Source organism: Rhynchophorus ferrugineus, unplaced genomic scaffold (assembly GCF_030347505.1).
Source record: "Rhynchophorus ferrugineus isolate W39M unplaced genomic scaffold, kcgeb_rfMv2 rfM1, whole genome shotgun sequence".
NCBI classification, from domain to species: domain Eukaryota; kingdom Metazoa; phylum Arthropoda; class Insecta; order Coleoptera; family Curculionidae; genus Rhynchophorus; species Rhynchophorus ferrugineus.
The window spans coordinates 31,189,268-31,209,963 of NW_027472580.1; the positions used below are offsets into that span (position 1 = coordinate 31,189,268).

General features: G+C 28.4%; 1 protein-coding gene and 1 long non-coding RNA gene across 2 annotated transcripts in view; one reads left to right on the top strand and one right to left on the bottom strand.

Moving 5' to 3' along the window:
• The window catches only part of CAH3 (Carbonic anhydrase 3), a 39,713-nt gene extending 19,501 nt beyond the window's left edge, over positions 1 to 20,212 (bottom strand). Inside the window, exon 1 of the mRNA XM_076419335.1 lies at positions 19,964 to 20,212. Coding sequence (XP_076275450.1) covers positions 19,964 to 20,054 — 91 coding nt within the window. The 5' untranslated portion in view covers positions 20,055 to 20,212. The remainder of the gene's footprint in view (positions 1 to 19,963) is intronic.
• On the top strand, positions 11,121 to 12,836 carry LOC143206686 (uncharacterized). The gene is made up of 4 exons (XR_013008495.1): positions 11,121 to 11,387; positions 11,436 to 11,725; positions 11,785 to 12,336; positions 12,484 to 12,836. It is a non-coding gene; the product is annotated as an uncharacterized LOC143206686 (long non-coding RNA).
• Positions 20,213 to 20,696: the final 484 nt, after the last annotated feature.

Genomic DNA, 20,696 nt, shown 5'->3' on the forward strand with positions numbered 1-20,696 from the left:
CTTCGCTATAATTTTTTAATTTCCTCGTTTACCTTTAATTTCCTTGTTACCAATAATATACACGAGGTCATGTAGATTATCAAAAATGCGCATGCACAGAATGCTCCAATTATATATGATATGTTGTTCACTTCCGTGTAGTCTTAATTTTTAAAATATTATACAACAAACAAATGGCCCTTGCTATATAAAACCTAATTATTGCACAATAATTTCATCACGATTGAACGACCATTAACATAATTATTAACCATTTTAAACTACACTGAGGTTTAACATTGCAACTGCGTTCAATTTTAAAATTCGACGAATGTTTCGTACGTAAATGACATCATGAATATCAAAAATACCCATTAGTAAATCTACTTTCAGGTTATATAATCGATTTGTAAAAAATTTAATACAAAACCTGATTAAAGAATGTGTGGTAATAGCGAATTTATGTAGTTATTTCAATAAAAAAAAAGTTAATTACATTTTAAAAAAAGCACCTTTTTTATTAAAGGTAAATAACGTTTGAAAAGCTAAAAACATAAGTAGATACAAAACAGAAGGTAATACATTATGGAAAAAATGCTTAAACTGATTACTAACGCATTAAAAATACTTTATAACAGAAATATATTAATTCCTTGATTGATAGTAGATTGATAGTGAGTTTTAACTGAAAGTTTACCAAAGTCAAATAGATTTTTAGGATTTTCTCAATTTTTATATTAATCCAACTAAATTTTATATTAATATAACTAAATTATAACGACTTTAGAACAAAATAATTTCTTATAAATTTTGCCTTCAAAATTCTTTAATTAATTTCCTGGAGATTAAAAACAAAAGATCACTTTTTAAGAGCTGTCATTTAAAAAAAAGTATTTTTAAAATTATTATTTCGTACTATGTTATTAAAATAAAATGATGTTTTTATACAAACAAATGTCTGTTTTTAGAGTGCTAAATGTTATTCAAAGAAAAGTATATTGATATTCTGTTCACAGGGTTTTTTTTTATATAAATTTAATAATGAAATTTAACATACACATTCTGTGAATGTTTATACTTATTGGAATAAATAATTATATTGGAATATAAAGGATATTCAACAATTGTATTAAAGCAATAAACGGTATCTACTTGCGATTATTACTTATCTATTCAATCATAAATCGGTATACATCAGTCGGATATTCTAGTTAGCCTTGACTTGTCTATAACTATTAATTGGAATTTTAAAATTTTTATAGTTAATATTTTTTATGCGGTTTTATATTTTATAGGCAATTATTTTTACACAATTCCAATAGCTTCAAAGAATTTTGTGTTTGATAGTGGTTTTCAAAGGCTTCACCGTAGTGTTGGTGTTAAAGCTATTAAAGAAAATGCGTTTTATTTTTTTGTCAAACAATTGAGTTTTGATGTACTATATTGCATCTGCTGATTTGACTTTTGGTGATACTATCTTTATTAGAAAAAACTTTATATAAAGATAGTGTGATTTTCGAAATACTAAATTGCTCTAGCTCGCAAATTCTAAGAAAAATTCTTTTTTTGATGCAGTTTTTTTCAACTTTTACACATATGTTTTGTGCTTTCTACTATGAAGATTGAACGGTTTCAGTATAATGTACTGTAGTGTTGGGAACAATCGACTGATATCGACTATCGACTGTTTAGTAATTGACTACTTTTTACTATAGACTGTTTCAGTCGCTATTTTTGGTTCGACTGTTTTTACTAGTGACTGTTTTGAGTTGCTATTTGCGATCAGACTGATTTTATTACTATTTACTATCGACTCTTTCAGTCGTTTACTTTTAGTTACTCTTCTTCAGTTCTACTAGTTCATTCGACTGATTTTTAATAATGTGGCTGTGTCGTCCTAGCCACGACCTTGAAAGTAATGTGCCGAATTTATGCTTATATAGATTTATAGGTAATATATGTGGTTTTTTGTTTTTTTTTGTAGTTTGCTTGTGAATAACTACATATTGTAAATTAATATAGCAGAATTTTGGAACGCTAGTTTTCGAGGGCAAAAAAATAAAATTGTAAATGATAAATAGTAAGATATACTTTGTGTTGGTATAATAGGTAATACTTTTTTGATAAACTTTCACGATTTTTGGCCAAGCATTTTGTTTGTCAAAACTTTTTTCCTAAAATATTGAAAACTAAAATTAAGTTCAAAAGCTTTCAGAAATTGCATCGATTCCAAAAGATTTTAAATTTTTGTTGCAGTAGCAGTTGTTAAATTTCTTTTAAAAATATTAACGGTGAAGAGGTGAATAAAGTATATCAAATGTTTGTAATAAATACATTTTCTGATAGGAAAACTTTACTTTAATATTCAACAATTTATTTTGATGGCTATTAAGAAGAGCACCACAGTTTTTATTTGTTCACGAATGGACTATCTTAACAGAATGTGTTCAACATTTAAAGCCCATTGAAATAATGACCACCAAGTTATCTGGTGAAAGATATCCTAGGATGTCTTTAATTATACCGTTAATAAGAGGACTGCAACATTCCATCAAATCCAGGATTTTAACAAGAGAATGAGGAAAAAATTAGAAAATTGTCTATTAGATGTCATTAATAAAAAACTGGCAATTTTACAAACGAACACGAGAAATCCATATTTTTAGATCCTATATTTAAAAAAGCAGGATTTGGTATTGCAAATAATGCTGAGGCGATACAAAAAGTTATCACAAAAGAGGTATCTTCCAATCTAACTTCAAAAAATACAAATATAGTTCCACAACTCGAAATTCAAGACTCAACTACTGACCAAGAATGTATTGACATCGGGAGATATGTTTATAAATTTTTTTTATAACATCTTTATTAGATACGCTTTATCTTAATTTACAATTAATTTATTACTACTTTTCCTATGTACTTGGATTAATTAACAAGCAAGACGAGTGCGAGAAAATACATCAGTATGTATTCCTCAATTATAAAATTATAATTATTTATTAATTATTAACTTATAGCTATAGTTTACACTAATAGTACACACTAAATGTTCAAACAAGTTCGCATGGTTTTGTTAGTTTCAATCTCCTGACATCCTGCGCGCTGTTCAGCAGTTGTATTGCTTCCACGTTAGTATGATTTAGTAATCTTCTTTTGAGTTTCAAGGCGAAATCCTGCACAACTTCGCAAATCCATTTGATTTCCAGGTCATCGTGCAGTTCTTCATTGGTTACATTGCGATAGGCATTGGTAATCAATCGAAGAAAGTTGTTTTGACAACGCTGTATGACTAACTGATTTGAATTTTTAGTGCAACCCCATATTTGCACCCCATAGGTCCAAATTGGCTTTATAATTGTATTATAGATCAATCTCTTTGATTTTAGATCAAGTTGAGAGTATCTTCCGGCTAACCAGTATAGTTGTTTTATTTTGGTTCTAATGTGTTTTGCTTTTTGTCTAACGTGATGCTTCCAATTTAATCTACCGTCAAGATGGATTCCAGGGTATTTTGCTGATTCTGCATGAGGAATCGGGCATCCATTGAGTGATATAATTAAGTTTTTATTACTTCGCCTTAATGCAAAATTAACGTGGACAGATTTGGAGCTATTAAGTTGAATTTTCCAATCTTTCGTCCATTTGTAGATATTGTTGACTGCCACTTGCACTTTTTCTATTGCCCTAAGCAGAGATATATCTTTTGCCATAATAACTGTGTCGTCAACAAAGGTTCCAAGAAGTGTTTCTTTTGTTGTTGGAATGTCAGCAGTGTAGAGCAGATACAGGAGAGGTCCTAAGACGCTACCTTGTGGAACTCCGGCCGAGATATTTTTAAATGTCGAGAACGCCATTTCGTGCGATACTCTAAATTTTCTTCCGAATAAATATGACTCCAGCAATTGACAATAGTTACGCGGTAACAATTTATTCATCAAATGCCAAACCGATCAAAAGCTTAAAAAAAAAGGCTCGAATGAAAGAAGCAATTACTCCACAGTACTGCAGCAACTTTGCAGATTAAGCAATATTTGGAAATGTCATTTATTGGGTGTTTAGAAAATCCATTGAATTTTTGGCAAGCCCATAAAATGACACTACCTGAATTATATCAATTATATGTAATATATTCCTCTATACTAGAATTTTTTCAAAATCTGGGCAAATAATTAACGATCGAAGAAATCGCCTCACGGGAGAAAAGTTGAATATGATAATATTCCTGAACAGTACTTTAAAAATATTTCCGTTCAAAAATAAATAAAACTTTTATTTAAAAAGGGTCTGGTAGTTACAGTACGATCATTTTTAGGTTCGTCATGGATTAGATTTTTCAATGATTAGGTATACGTTTACATTTAGGTTACGTTTATTTAGTATTTATGGTTATTGAACAACTTTAGTTTTTAGGTTTTGTTTAAGTTGTTTTGTATTGTCTATATTTATTATACTATGTTATTTAAAAATAGCAATTAATATATTAAAATACGATAAAACATTTGTGGTGTTATTATTCTATTCCTTTTTACAAATCCACAGAACATTCAGTATAAAAGTAATCCTATTTCCCTTAAAATTATATTATTTATTACATATTAATAGAAGCTACTTTTTTTTCTTTTCTTTTTTAAGTTAGCACGTACGTAGCATATACATCTCTGCCTCGCTGTCTGCCCTGTGTGAACTATCGACTGTTTCGACTGTTTCGACTGTTTTCAGTCGACACTTCCCCACGCTACTGTACTGTATTTATTATTCTCTTGCTGAATTAAATAGAGAAACGAATTGGAAATTTACTCACTGTATTTATTTCTACGGTCATTCAACCTTATTACACATATATCGTTGACATTTACTTAACAGAAATAAATAAAGTTCTTAATGGATAACGACAGGTATTACGTGTATGCATGTACTTTAATCAGCAATTATGTACTGTTAAATGTGATGTGGTATATTGAATTCGATAGTTTTGACACTTTTCTACAAAAAATAACAGTTTTAATGATGTTTAATATCATTTAATTCTAGATTTAATGATTCTAAAAAACTGGAATGGATGTCTAAAAATGCGAACTTGATGAATTGTAATACTTATTACATGAAAACCCAGCGTATGATCTCAAAGAACTTTCAAAAAATTTGTCAGTTGACGAATCAATAACATTCTAAGTAATTGGCGATGAAACGTGGATTTTCTACGTCAATCGACACCGAAACAGACTATTCATTGCCATAAAGTTTTGTTATAGATTTGGTGATATCAGCAAGGTGTCGTATTTTACGAGCTGCAAAAAATGGAATTGTTATTATAGATGCCTACCAATGACAACTGAAAAAATTGAACGACGTATTGTTGGCAAAAAAAACAGTAATAGTGGGTAAGTCATACTCTTGTATGGCAAAAATGGGCTACAGATTGCACAAGTTGTGAATATACTGTTTCAGTTCGAATAGAAAGTTCCTCTGTTCAGATCGATGCAGCATAGCTTGGCTGGCGTGGTTGTTGATATGGTGTAGAAGCGCGAAAATGAATGATAATTGAACAGTTGCTAAAACAACAGCGTTTAGTCAACATACTATCGCTATATTGTCAGAAAAAATTCGAAAAAGATGTACAAAATTTTGTAAAACATTTTTTAACTATTGTACCAAATTTACTCAATAAATTCCTTGAAGTGAAAAAATTATCACAATGGCAACCTTAAAAAACAAATTTGCGATTATTTAGTCGTTTATTTAGTAAAAAGAAATAATTTTTTATTAATTTTTTTAAAAACGGTTTTTCACAAAAAATATTTTTTGCCTATTTATGGTCGTACACAAGTCAAGGTCGCAACACAAAGATAGCGGTATGTAATGAATAACAGCACCAATTGAACTTGATTAGAATAATTTCAATAGACCATTTCCGTCGAATAACGCCGAAAATAAAATTAAATAACAGGAATTGGATGAATTCGTAACAATCTAAGTGATTGGTTCCACTTGTTCTTTCTCGTAATGTAATAAAAATTAATTCTATTTAAAAAAAAAAGCATTAAGTTGACAATAAAATTCACAACTTAAATGATACGAAAATGCAATACCTCATTTTTTATGTAAAATGAGTATTATATTGGAAATTAATAGCTTATTGATAGTTGAAATAACTAAAACTTTATGTCACTGTGACGATACATAAAACAATAACGCTTCGCTTGCTGCATACTTAGTTATGCCATGTTGCCGCTAGTTATTAAGGTCCGAACAATTAGTTATTTATGCTGATTAGATTAATACCACGCATTTACATGATATTGTTGCTTAATGAGAGCTTATAAGTTTTGTTGATTATTCATTATATATTATACTTTGCAAATACGATAAGAACGTATTTTTGGTTAGTGGAATATTGAAAATATACCGCATATTTTGATGGCTCTGTCTATAACTAGAAAACAATTTAAAATAAAATATGTAGATAATAATCGTTGTAATAACTAAATAAAATTTATCAAAAGCCTTATTTAACCTATATACTACACTTACTTTATATTCTACTATATACACACACAATTTAGCTTAATACTAACCTAAACCTATTTATCTATTTACAATAATATTATAACTATTACCAACTGACTACTTTGAAGTCGGTGCCGAACCCAAGCATTTATACTAATTTATATTAGTTGGTAATTTGGTAGTTGGCAGCAGTTAAAATAATATTGTAAATAGATAAATAGATTTAAGTGGGTAATAAGTTAAATTGTGTATATATAGTAGAATATAAAATACGTGTTGCTTATAGGTTAAATTAGATTTTTAATTATTTTTATTTAGTTATTACAACGATTATTATGTACATATGTTATTTAAAATTGTTTTTCTTGTGTTAAAAATCTAATTTTGATTTTTTTCTAATTTCTAGTGAGTTCCTAATTTATTTTTTAAAGTCGGTTCAATGTTTTGTTAAAAATATTTTATTTTTCTCTTTTTAGTGCTAGATATTTACTCCATAAAATACACAGTTATTTTAAATAATATTACAATGGGTAGGCCAAATAAAGGTGCAGCCCTTATGCGGAAAAGTAGGAATAAAGAAACAATGATTAAAAATAAGGAGCTCTTCAGGCCCCGGGGTCCGCTACCTAGCCTAGGTGATTTAACAAATATTCTAACTAATCAACAATAAAAAGTTATTGTCTCCGCCGGGAATCGAACCCGCAACATTATACCGCCATTACACTATAGAAGCAGGTGTCAACAATATTTATACGAGATGCTATAATTAGTGCTTAAAAAGCAAACTGAACGACTTCCGATTTTCCGTCACATCAGATTATTTTAGATAAAAAATGTGTGGAAACTTTCTAGGTGCGTTTGAAATTTGAGCGTTTCCCGTGGTTTAAACAGATACTGACTTGATTCCAATTCCACCTCGGCAATGCATTCTTTCGAATAAAAAAAGAGTTATGAAAATCGGTCCACAATTGACTGAGAAATTGGCGAACATACATTAATATATATATATATATATATATATATATATATATATATATATATATATATATATATATATATATATATATATATATATATATATAGCCGAACATAGAACCTCCTCCTCGAAATCGGTTAAAAAAGCACATTTTCTTTATTTTTGAAGTATTAATAACAACAAAAGAATATATCTCTATGACAAAACTATTATATTTTCAATATTTCGTTTTTCAATTTGATGAGTCCCATTTAGCTGAAATTGACACTGGCAAGAACGTGTTTATAGAAAAAGAAGCTGTTATCTTACACAGTAGTGAAGTTTATTGCATGAAATGTTCAGACACATCTCAAAATATAAATATGCTTTTAAATTGAGGTCTTTAAAATTATTATGATTAAATTTACTTACGTAGAAATGATATAACATACCATCTTTTAAAGATCCTCCAAATATATCTGAAATAATAAATAAGAACAATGACGAATGGTGCTGTAATATCGTTTTTGAACAGTACTGGTTCCTGCGAATATTTACAGCAAATATTGAAAGCTTCTCTCGATACTACACGATAACATATAAAGCTATATACTTTATTAAAAATAAGTATTTAATAATAATTTACAGTTATTGTTGTCAATTGTTAAGATATTCCGACTTACCTCGTTAATATTGTTAACTAATATTTACTGCAATTACAATTTCAAATTATCTAAATAACATGTTCTGAATTCCTATGCCTATTTTATTCATTTACGATAGTGAAAATGTTCCATGAGAGTCATTTATTCTCAACTATTAGTTATATTAACTTACTATTAATGTTTTAATGCATATGCAAAATTATAGCGAATATCAATGGCTCACAAAATAGCTCAGCAAAAATGCATGTATGTGAGACTAAAGTTAAATAATTCTCCATGCGATATAAATTAATTTTCCTTTTATACATTCAGTCTCTCTCCATAAGGAGATCAGGATTTTATTATTTGAAATACATTTTTAAATACTAGAACACATAAATATATTTTATTACTCTGTCTCCCTGAGATTCAATGTATTTGCAATGTATTTGCACTCTTATAACTATTCATAGGCAAAATTAACCAATAAACAAAATGAATCTTGTGAGGTCAATGTTTACAAATAATCATTTTATATATAACCTTGTAACAAAAAAAAACACAAACGCTCTATTTTAATTGTGAGAATGGGTGGCCTAGATCAGGTTTAGGGTAGGTTTAATTTATTTAATGTTTTTAGTTATTTTATGGGCTAAAAGTTAGCTATATAAAATAATATGATCGTCAGATCATTGGTAACTTATAACCTCATTGGTAATTTATTTTATTTAAACCTAGATCTTATAGTTGTTATTAAAAGTAATATTTTCGCCTATATTACGTTTCACAATAATATTGTTAATACCAACAAACAAGAAAAATTTCTTTCTATAAATTTAATAAACTGCTTTATGGCCTGGACTATTCTAATTACTCCTCTTAAATGATAAATTTAAATGTGCCGTGAGATAACGATATAAAAAGGTACGGGTGTTGCAGTAGAAATGAATCAGCTGCAACTAATTCTTAGTTATAATTTATAAATAAATACAAGTTGTGTAGATTGGCGAGTATTGCAAACTGTTCTTATTAATGATTCAAGATTGTTGATTATATAAATTAAACTGAAGCTTCTAGAATTCCTTCAAAAAGAGCATTCTCGAAATTTTCCATTGTTTTTTCCAGACTTTTTCTATATTTTTGTTAGCTGCCTATTATATTTTGAAAAAAAAAGTTAACGATGTAGTACCATCTAGATAGATAGTCTACATTATAGATATTTGAAACTGTGAAAAAATAAAAAAATTGTTAACAATATACATAATATAAAAACAGATTTTTCCTGATGGTTTAAAACGTAATGTTTAACAATGCAAGCATTGTGTTCATGGTTTAATAAATCAAGGTTACCCTACAAAAATATCGGTATAAAATGAATAACAACTTAATTAAATCCAATGGAAATCAACCATCCATTAATGAATTTTTATGTTAGATAATCGTAAAAATACTACAATAATTAACAGACAATTGACGCCAATTTAAAACGGCTATTTTACTCAGTTTTTATTATATTTTTACAAAAACGCAGGCAAATTATAAATAATAGGAAAAGAACAAATAAGAACGCGGTTTTATTAAGTGGTAATTTAAAGCTTATAAACTGGCTTTTGTTATCCGATATTTTATATACGTCATAGTAGAACTAAAAATTCAACGTCATAGGATATGAACTCATCTTTTAAATCAACCTAGACACTGTTACGGTCTAACATATGTGAGTTTAAACTTTTCCAAATGCGAGGCAAATTTGGTATTTTTCTTAGAACTCGTGTTACCAATGAAGTTATTTCGAGATGTAGATTGAAATGATTTGGGCATATCGGTCAAATGAAAAGTCTGGGGGTATTGAAATTCTGATTAGAAGATCCGAACGTAAGAATAAGATCATAAAGAGCACTCTAGAAAATAGAAGACTAACATTGTTCGGATTATGACAATAGCGAAACATAACATAACTAAAGTTTTACTTTGACCTGTATGTTACTTTTTTTATTACCATCTATTTATAGCATTTTTAACAATAAAAAAATATATTAAAAGCGGTGACTCCTATCTTTGTATAAAAAGAACCAAATATTATATAAATTCATACTGAATAGATAAATTTGTTAGATCAATTTGCGCCATCAATCTATTACATCAAGCAAAACAGTGGATCAATATCACAACTCATCTAAAAAATATAGTTTTATTTTCGGAATATTATTTACTGAAAGTTATTTAACAGGATAATTGAAAATTCCCCGGCCTAACAAATAGATAGCGCTACTAGAATTAAATCTATATGTTTTTTAGTCAGCCCTAACCCTCAAAAGATGCGTGTATAAATTTAACTGTCAACATTAGTTTGTAAATTATAGCATTTTGAGTGAAGCAACTTTTGTTATTGTGAAACAAATAGATAAAAAGGAATTTCTCGTGTTGAAAGAATATTGCTTTTTGAAGGGAAAAATACAGTTGAAGCAAAAAGTTGGCTTGATACCGAGTTTCCGGACACTGCCCCAAGAAGATTAACCATCAAGTATTGGTATGCTAAAGCATCTTTGGAGCACCAAAGACGTTGAACGCAGGGGACGCCAAAAAGAGGTTATTACCGACGAAAATATTTAAAAAATCCACAAAACGACTTTGAATAACCGTAAATTGAAATTGAATGAAATAGCAGACACTCTAAAGATATCAACTCAACGTGTACATCATATCATTCACGAATGGGTATGAGAAAGGCTCTCTGCAAAGTGATGCCGCTCGAGCTCACTTTTTACTAAAAACGACGAGTTGATTCGGAGCAGTGTTTGAAAATGATCAAGCGTAATAAACCTAAGTATTTGCGTCGATATGTGACTATGGATGAAACATGCCTCCATCATTTCATTCCGAAGTCCAATCGACAATCAAGTCAGACAATATTATCCTTGTCATTTTATTCTATTTAAAAAGAGATAAAATGCTGTTAAAGAAGAACATTTAACGTAATGAGCCTGTAAAAGTTGTTCGTTTGCCCAACGCCTGAAAATTCTTCAAAATATTATAAGTGGAGGTTATAAACAGACAAACGTTGTTTTATCGCTTTGTTTTAATAAATTTAAAATCGCCGCGGTTTTTGTTGAAAATATTTTTTGCGTCTTGCAGCTGCACTGTATATTAGTACGCATATAGTCACTAAAATATCTCAACAAATAAAAAACAATATAACCTTAAATTCGCCAAAAATAAACCGTGTTTATGCAAAACAGGTGACGAATCAAGATCAATCTTGGTGTTTCAGAGATCAAATATACGAAATTTATAAAACAGTAAGTAGTTTTTTTCAATCGAAACATAATTTAATACAATTATTTTAGAGAAAATTGTTAGTCTGGAAAGTATCCACAAAAATCCAAAAGATATACAGCTATTTGAGAGATGTAGAACATGTTGGATAATATTGCATTTAAGTGGTGTAAAGATAACCCATGAAGGGGTTTAATGGAACTTCCAGAGATTGCTTTTAAAAGAATACATTTTTTACAAGGAAGAATTATATCAATTTATATATTTAAGAGACCTGAATATTTCAGAATGGTACATTGGGTTGCTCATAGCAGGATAATAATAAATATAGTGTAAAGACAACAAAGGTTTATGGAAAAAGGTAATTGTTAGAATAACTATCGATTAGGTTTTGTTAGTCATAACAGTTATTCATTGCAGACCTATAGTTCTTCATGCTGGAAACAGGAATGGTTTTATTCCTGGTGCAGAATTAACGTTTATCTAAGTTCCATGAATGATGACTACCATGAAGAAATGAACCATAACTTGTCTTTGCAGTAGTTTGAAAATCAGCTTTTTAAGAACTTGGAGGAACCATCAGTTATTGTTATGTACAATGCACCATATCTACCATATATATAGTACACTGGTGGAAAAAATCCCAACAAATTCATCAACAAAGGCTGCAATCACAATAGATATTCAGGTCGAGGAGGATATTCAAATCAGAACTGTCTGGATTTATGGAAAGAGGCATTCGAAAATAACACCTTAGGTTTGTATGAGGTCGATCAGACACATTGAAAGAGAAATTGCCAAATGGTAGACTCTTGAGCAAGTTTTTAATAGATCGGAAATAAACAGCTTGGTTATTAACTTGACTAGTATTTCTGAAAGTGACTGTGATTGAATAAAACTTTATGAATATTGGTTAATAATTAAATGCTGCCTTTTACCAAGACAGGATGATGAAAGAGGAAACCACTAAAGGTCAGTAATACAATTAATATACTTTAATTGTAGATAATTGTATTATAGAGTGTGAAAGCTTTTTGAGCTTGTGTGTTATTGTTTAGAATATACATGAATGTTTCGTTAACATGTATGAGTAGAGTAATAACACTAACTGTTTTACAGATATGGCAAATGCATTAAGGAGAATGCAGTGATTAAATGTAGTTTTATCAAGAACGATGTATACAGATAGTAACAGGATAAACTAAAGAGAAATATAGTAATATAATAATGACTTTACAAGGATACATTGCATCGAAAGAAACAAGAATTAAGCGTAAAATATAACTATGCTTTCTAATGAAAGTAAAATACATTACTCAAATATACAATTGTTAATTAAGTGGATTAGGCCTTCGGAGGATACCACTACATACAAAAACGCGTCTAGAACCCTACTGATACTAGTGTGGAAAAAAAGCACAATGTATATATAATAAAACAACTCTCATCTATAAATTATTGTGGCTGTAAAATTAATTGTAGTTTTAAGTTCTTCGATAATAAATGCATTTGATGTACCATAATGTTCAAAAAATTATATTTAATAGAATATTTGTTCAATTATTTTACAAGACAAAGAATTTTAACGAAAAATGCAAATAACTGCTGTTATCAGTGTTTTTGCAAACTATTAAATTTTCAAATGTATTAATAGGTAATGACGTCAATAATCAATGTTCGTAACTAAGGCAATAGATCAAACTGATGATTGATGAAACAATGATTATTATTTTTTTACAAAATGAATATTATTAACTTAGTAGGTTAGACCACTACAAAATCGTTATTATCTATAAACCAGTAAAATTTTATATTACAAATTGTAAACTAGTACGTTCAACTTGCCGCGATTATATAGCATTTAATTACTTCTGGTGAATAGATAATAGGCCTCGTCTAATATCAGCGCCAATTTCGAAGAACAGGACTACAAAATGCCCTTGACCAAAATATTTGTTACACACGATGAATAACAAACTCGTGTTTTGATGTCGATACCTGTTTTCAAGAACACCGTATAACCTCAATGGGGTTCAATCAGTTTTCCAACAGAAAAAACGCATAAAATAGATCAAAGATATTACAATTTGTTATTATTAAGTTTATTGCGCATTATTATTATTTCATTATGAAGATTCAATATGATATCAGCCAGTAAGTCTCCTATTTCGAAATTTCTAAGTCCTTGAAAAAGGAAGGACCATCAGCAGCGACTATTACATAGGATCTACATACTATTATATTACATACTATTACATAAATCAGCCGCATTTGAAGAAATTAAAACTCCTGCTTCACCAAGACAATGCACCGTGTAACAAGTCAGTGGAAACGATGGCAAATATCCATGAATTGGGTTTTCAATCTGGTGAATTACTTGCTCATCCACGTATTCCCCAGATCCGTACCCCAGTGACTATTTCCTGTTCTCAGATCTCAATAGAATGCTCACTGGGAAACAATTTTCGTCGAATGAAGAGGTGATCGCCGAAACTGAGGTCTATTTTGAAACAAAGGACAAATCGTACTACAAAAATGGTTATAAAAAGTTGGAGGGTCGCTCTAATCAATGTATTACCCTTGAAGGGAATTATGCTGAATAAAAAAAACTAATTTTGCCAAAAAAAGTGATTTACTATGTTCTGAATAAAACCGGGTTGCTGTTAAATTGTGGCGGGCATATTATTTAAGTAGCATCTATTTAATTCTAGTGTTTGTTATTTAGTTACTGCTGAACAAGTACTACAGAAAATAACACGAAAGTTAAAAGCAAACGACTGAACAGAGTATATTCTTTAGAAGTCTAGAATTATCCTACAAGATTAATTTTTGGATAAATGGTTATGTTCAGAAATATAGTTGTATAATCGCACATTGTATCCACAAAATAATACTGTTTGGTGTGGATTTTTGACTGGCGACATTATTGTTGCATAAGTGAACGATGATAACTTATTTATTTTGACGTAAATTGAAGCATTCGTCAGGCGTCCTTACATTGAAGAATTGCAGTTTATGGCCTGGTGTATATCTCGCAATTCTGCACCTTCAACCCAAGGAAGAAGATGGTCGAAATGATATCGAAACGCTACGCACATAAAATAATTTACACAAGTTTTATTGTAATACAAATCAAAAAAAAATTAAAAATCAAACAGTTCAAATGCCAGAAATAAATGATGACTGATGATGTACATTTAACAATTATTAACAATTAAACGTTAACAAATAGCTACGTTTTATTGCACAATAGTGATAAAATAAAATATCTATTATTTGTAAATGAGTGTTCTTGCGTCTATGTAATATTTTATCATGAAATAGCATCTAGTACAACGTCGTCTATTACGATATTTACCTTTATAATGCCGTTCAAAGAACTTTTAATTATATATGTACGTTGAACATGAGATTTACAGCTTGCATTGCTTATCATTTCCGCAGATAAAAAAATATAAAGTAATTTAGGTGGCTTAAAAGCCACGTGATTTATATTTGCATTGTTAGTCGATGATAAATCCCAGACATTTCATCAAAATCCCTGATTTTCGCGATGTTTCACTTATTATTGTCTAAATAGATATAATACTTAATTCTACGTAATATATTAAAATAAATAAGTCCACTCTAACAAATACACTTCTGGTAATGGTAACTTACATAATTTAATAAAAAAAGGTATTTTTAGAGAGTGGAGATTGAATTGTTTCGAATGATGAATTGAGAAGATCCTAGATCAGGTCCATAAATTTATTAGCTCTATTTTGTTCTCTCTGACGACTCATCTCAAATGATTACATATACTTTCAATTGGATTAGAATTTAGGCTATAGCCGTGAAATAAAATTGACAGAAATTGTCTTCTTTATTAACTTACTTTCTTTTTGTAGTCATTACAATATAAAGCAAGCGATTTTTAGCATAGGGTGCTATTATACTCATTAGTGTATCAATAAACTTGATATCATCCATAATACTTTCAACTTTAGTACAAGCCTCATTCTAGGGTTAGAGAAAAGCTCCTAAACTATAATATTAGATCTATCATTTGAATTATATGTTGGATTATAGTAGCCGTATACTTATGACCAAATTTTATTCCGTCTGATCCACACTAGTTTCGTCCAATCACAGCATTTATTTTCACTGGTCATAATTTTAAATTACGTGCCCTTTTACAAATTAAATCATCTCTTTTAGTTATTTGAAATAACAGATTTTTTGTTTGGTTGCTTAAGATGTAATTTACGTTGGGAATGTTCATACGTTATTAGTTTATAATTAATTGTTTTTGTCGACATCTTGAGTTTTGAATATGACAGTTCAAGAATCGATGTTGAAAGAACTGTATTTAACGTCTTAATTTACATTCAGGGAAGTCGATTTTTCATTGTTCATATTTTTAATATTTCATATTTTCAAGATATGAGGATTTTCCGAAATTTAAATGATTTTCGGAGACATAACTGTTTAGCGACGCAAAACTTTTAACGCGTTTTTCTCTACTTTTTCTCTATACATTCTCCTATGATATGAAAAAACTATAACAAAATTGAAATTTTTGTTATTTAAAAAAATTTTAAAAAGTCAAAATTCTAAAAAGCTCAGTCTTTTCGAACCACGGCTGCTAAAAAAATAAACAAAAAAAAAAGATTTTGTACGACATCAGTAGTTTTCTAGATTAAGATTTTTTTCATATCAGATTACTAAAGATTGCAATTGTGTCTTAGTTGAATTTTTTCGTGCGCTATTTTTTTTTAAACCCCCACTTATACCTATAATTTTTTGGATTAGAAATATCTAGTACAATACTGAATAGCAAATATAGTTAATTTTTTTTATTTCACTTGAAAAAATACCTAAGATGTATGCCTCTAGACTAAAATACCCCCAACAGATGCTTGGAAATATTAATATTATATAAATATGAAGCTAAAATTATCTATAACAATTTGATTCAATTATATCCTATCAATTTATTCCAGATATTAAACAATATATTTAGACATACACTAGTAGAACTTCTGATTCTTCCACTTATGTTGATATATATGTTGTTATTAGTTTGAAAAAATATCTTCATATATAACCGGTACTGCATAGACATTAAATAGTTTGCCAAATTTATAGCTAAGAGACTAGTATTGAAATTATATCTCCAGAAGTGTAAAAATAAAGATGATTCAAGGAATCGCAAAATCACGTGCCTCATATTTACATTATTAAAAGATAATAAATCCCAGACATTTCAACAAAATCTCTGAATTGCGATATCTGAACAGATATTCATAAGATTTTATCTATTATTAACTTAATTAGAGTATCATTTCTGGTATTGTTTGGAAGACGATTAAACAAAAAACTTGATTAATATTTTGCAAGATTTGTCAACATAAGATAACGATAATATACGGTCGCGTTTTATTTTATTTGGTGATAATAGTTCTATATTATGTGAATATTAACGTCCATCAAGGTGATTCCAATCAATTTGATCACTTTAACAATATCAACAACAGAATATCGGGTTCTTCATTAACGCCGATTTATCGTTTTACATTTATAAATAGTAGTGAAAAACTGTAATAGAGTAATAAAATTATAGTAATTTTTTAATAAAGATATTAATATCAAAGGTATATTGCTAAATATATTGTAAAAGAAAGGAGTATGAATTTTGTTCTCAGAAGATACAATAAACTATATCGATAACAGGATGTCCAATACATTTTCAGTGGTACATTTTACTAGTTTTGGTGAAAAAATATTGAAAATGAATGTAAATAGGTAATATTAGGTAAAACTTACTGACAACTGCCAATACCAAAAATTTAAGAGAACAATAGAAATTTTAAAAAATGACATTTTTCCATAAATATAAACTCCAGACTCTCTGAACCTTAAAATTCGATGACTCAATATTTTATCTACTGGGGGAGGTCAAGTTTATGCGAGGGCTGAACAATGGGGTTGGTTAATACATCAATATATGACGTTATCGATCACCTTCTAGTGTCATGATAAATTTTAAATATAAAATATATAAAAGTTATTATGCAATCCTTATAGGCATATAGGTAATACATCAAGTGTATTTTAAATATAAAAAAATAATTTCAATGTTGAATATTATATTTTGAATTTGTTCATGTATTTGGTTCTTCATATCACTAACTCACATACCAATTTTCTATTATATTGTTATACTATAAAATTATAAACATATTAAAAATTATTTAAAAATCTATATTCCCAAAAACAATCTGCTTAAAGGATAATGAGTATTTCTTATAATAATTGTTATATATATATATATATATATATATATATATATATATATATATAAATAAAGAAAAATAGAATACAACAATATGTTACAGTCGTATAATATTCATTTACTTTGGATGTGGAAAAGATGAAATACATTACAGACAATATTTAGTGATGTATAATAAACTGATGACTCATTCGCTACGACTGGGAGGGTCAAGTTCAGGAATATATGAGGGTGAAATACGAGGGTTAGTAAAATGTCAATATGCTAGTGGAAAGCTATACTGCTGGAATACAGAACTGCCATTTCCTTTACAGTAATTTTATTTTACCAAGCAGTAGTTTATATTAAAAAAGTAAAAAAAAACACTATACAAAAAATTGAAAATAACAAGAATGTTAAAATAGTTTCTTGACGCTAAAATAAAATAGGTACTAATCTGATAATCTCCATTCACCTCGAATATTTAATAAATCAGCGTAATATTAACTGATAAAGTCATAGATTGCGCCATTAAAATGACCTTCCGAATGATTGATTGAGCTTCTAAAACTTAATATAATGGATGGTACGATTGCAATCAATCTATTTAAGGTATTTTAATGTCTTAGAACTGTAAAAATTGATTGATTCAATTTTTATGCATATTTAAATTTTTACAAAATTACAAAATTTAAAAAAATACCCATTCAGAGTGGTAATTTTATTTGTAGAATTTTTATGTTTGCTTCTGTCTGCGCTAAAATCAAATATAAATTAAACTATTGTCATAGAAAAAAATATTAATATATTGCCTATTGTTTGCAAATACTGATTTTCTTGTAAGAAAACCATAACCTATATTAAATTACAATCAAATAATAGCGTATATTAAAACTTGACAAAACTAGGTCTGTAGCTAGTTCATTACGAAGTATATTATAATGATTATAATTCTAATATTGTTACAGAACATAATATATATTTGTTTAATTTTTTACTTAAAATCAAATCGTAAAATGGATAAATCTAAATACAAATAAGCAATATAATTGGTATTTTAATAGTATTAATCAATATTAATTGAAATATTATCTTTATATTTAATATATAATTTTTGCTGTTTCTAATATTTCAAATGTAGATGTAACATGTTACAGTGGAGTTGTTATTATCATTTTAGTTATTAAAATAATGTCTCCATTCAAAATTAGTTCGGATTAATAACGTTCAAGAATCATATAAGGATATATTTTTTTTGTATTTCTTGTTATTGCCACAGTAAATATGAATTCTCCTCTTGGAAAACCCCCAAATAGAAATAAACTCAAGGACGTATAGCGGTATTTCTATTGAAATTTTAAATTATCTAAACTTGAAGATATTTTATATTGCAAATTATAATTAGCACATAGTATAATAAATATAGGTGTCTATATGTGCCAGATTATATCGACATGTTTTAATTGTCATAAAACAAATATAATGTTAACCGATAAATTATGACAAAACTGATTGGTGACATCATAAACAATATATTGATTCTGATACTCTACTAGTTATATATAAAATATTACAAAATATTACAAATCAAAATATGTAATAGACGAATAGTTTTAAAAAAACAATAGAAAACCATTACAATATTATCATACGCTAAAATATATTTTAATGTGTATGTTAAATTATAAATTATGCAAATTATATGTAACATACGTAAAATATTAAAAAATATTTAAATAACAAATAAAGAAAATAAACGAATATAAAGTGACATAAAACATACAGATACAGATATAAAATATGTCATATCAAACAATATTTGGGACTGTACAATGCAGTTATATACAGCTTCGAATTTGTTTTTTTTATTACATACAGTTTTGCATAAAATTTTTTGGTTACTATGGACACAGACAAATCAACAATACAAATATTGTAATAAAAAAAGTATAAATAAACATATAAATATATCTTATACAGTGACGTTATGTAACTACTTATGTAAAATATTACCAAAGATTGTTTTGGGCTTTTATAGTAAATGTTGAATTATTAAGGTTTTTTCAAATTTTAATTTTAATAATTAAAATTCCTTCTGTCATATTTTCACTTAAAAAAGTTGTATTTAAATGTTAAACATAAAAGTTAACGCCATATTTTAAAAGTCTTTTATATTAAAAAATAAGGAGGTCATCGAATAACCATCCATATAAGAACGAGTATATTTAAAGCATGTTCGTAATATATATACGGACTTGTACAGTCAGCAGTGTACAGCCTTGAACTTTCAAGGGACAAAATAGCGAATAAATGAATATTTTAAGATAACATTTTGTGACTTACCTACGAGTTGGGACCTTGCCGGTTCGGCATCCTTTGGTGGGCTGCAAACGCACTGATTTCTTGTGATACCTGGAATGTCAGTACCGGTCATGTTAATAGAATTGTTCGGTGAAAGCGGACAAGAGAAAATTCAACGAAAAAAATTCAAATGGAAACAAATGCAACAGTTCTAGTGCGCCGTGTTGACAACTAGCCACGAACTCTGTGTTTACGGGTATGAGTATGCATTGTTGTTGACTTAAAAAGCCTTGCTGAGGTCACATGGGAAGAGCGCAGACGCCAGCAAGTTAGCTCAACGGTTCGGCTAAGAACGTGGAGACTCCGTACTTGTGTGAATAATACGGTGGGTATCTGATGGTTTCTAAGAACAGGCCCGACATGAAGGAATATGATGTGCAAATTTAAACTATATTTAAATATTAGAAAAACTAAATATTATCTTAAAAAGTTATATTTTTATAATAGTTTATTATTATAATAGTATAATAATATTATAATAGTTTCTTTTTTTATATAATTTTTGTATAAATAGCTTATCCCCAGAAATGTAATCAAAACAAAACTATTTATATTATAATATTCAAAAGGTGAATACAAATTCAAAATTTTAAATTAATTAAATTTTTGTTTGAGTTGATATATTTAGCTAGCGATTATATTTTCCCGACAGCATTTGAACTCAAAACACTTGAAAGTCCCTTACATCATGACCAATTTTTAACAACTTAAGTAT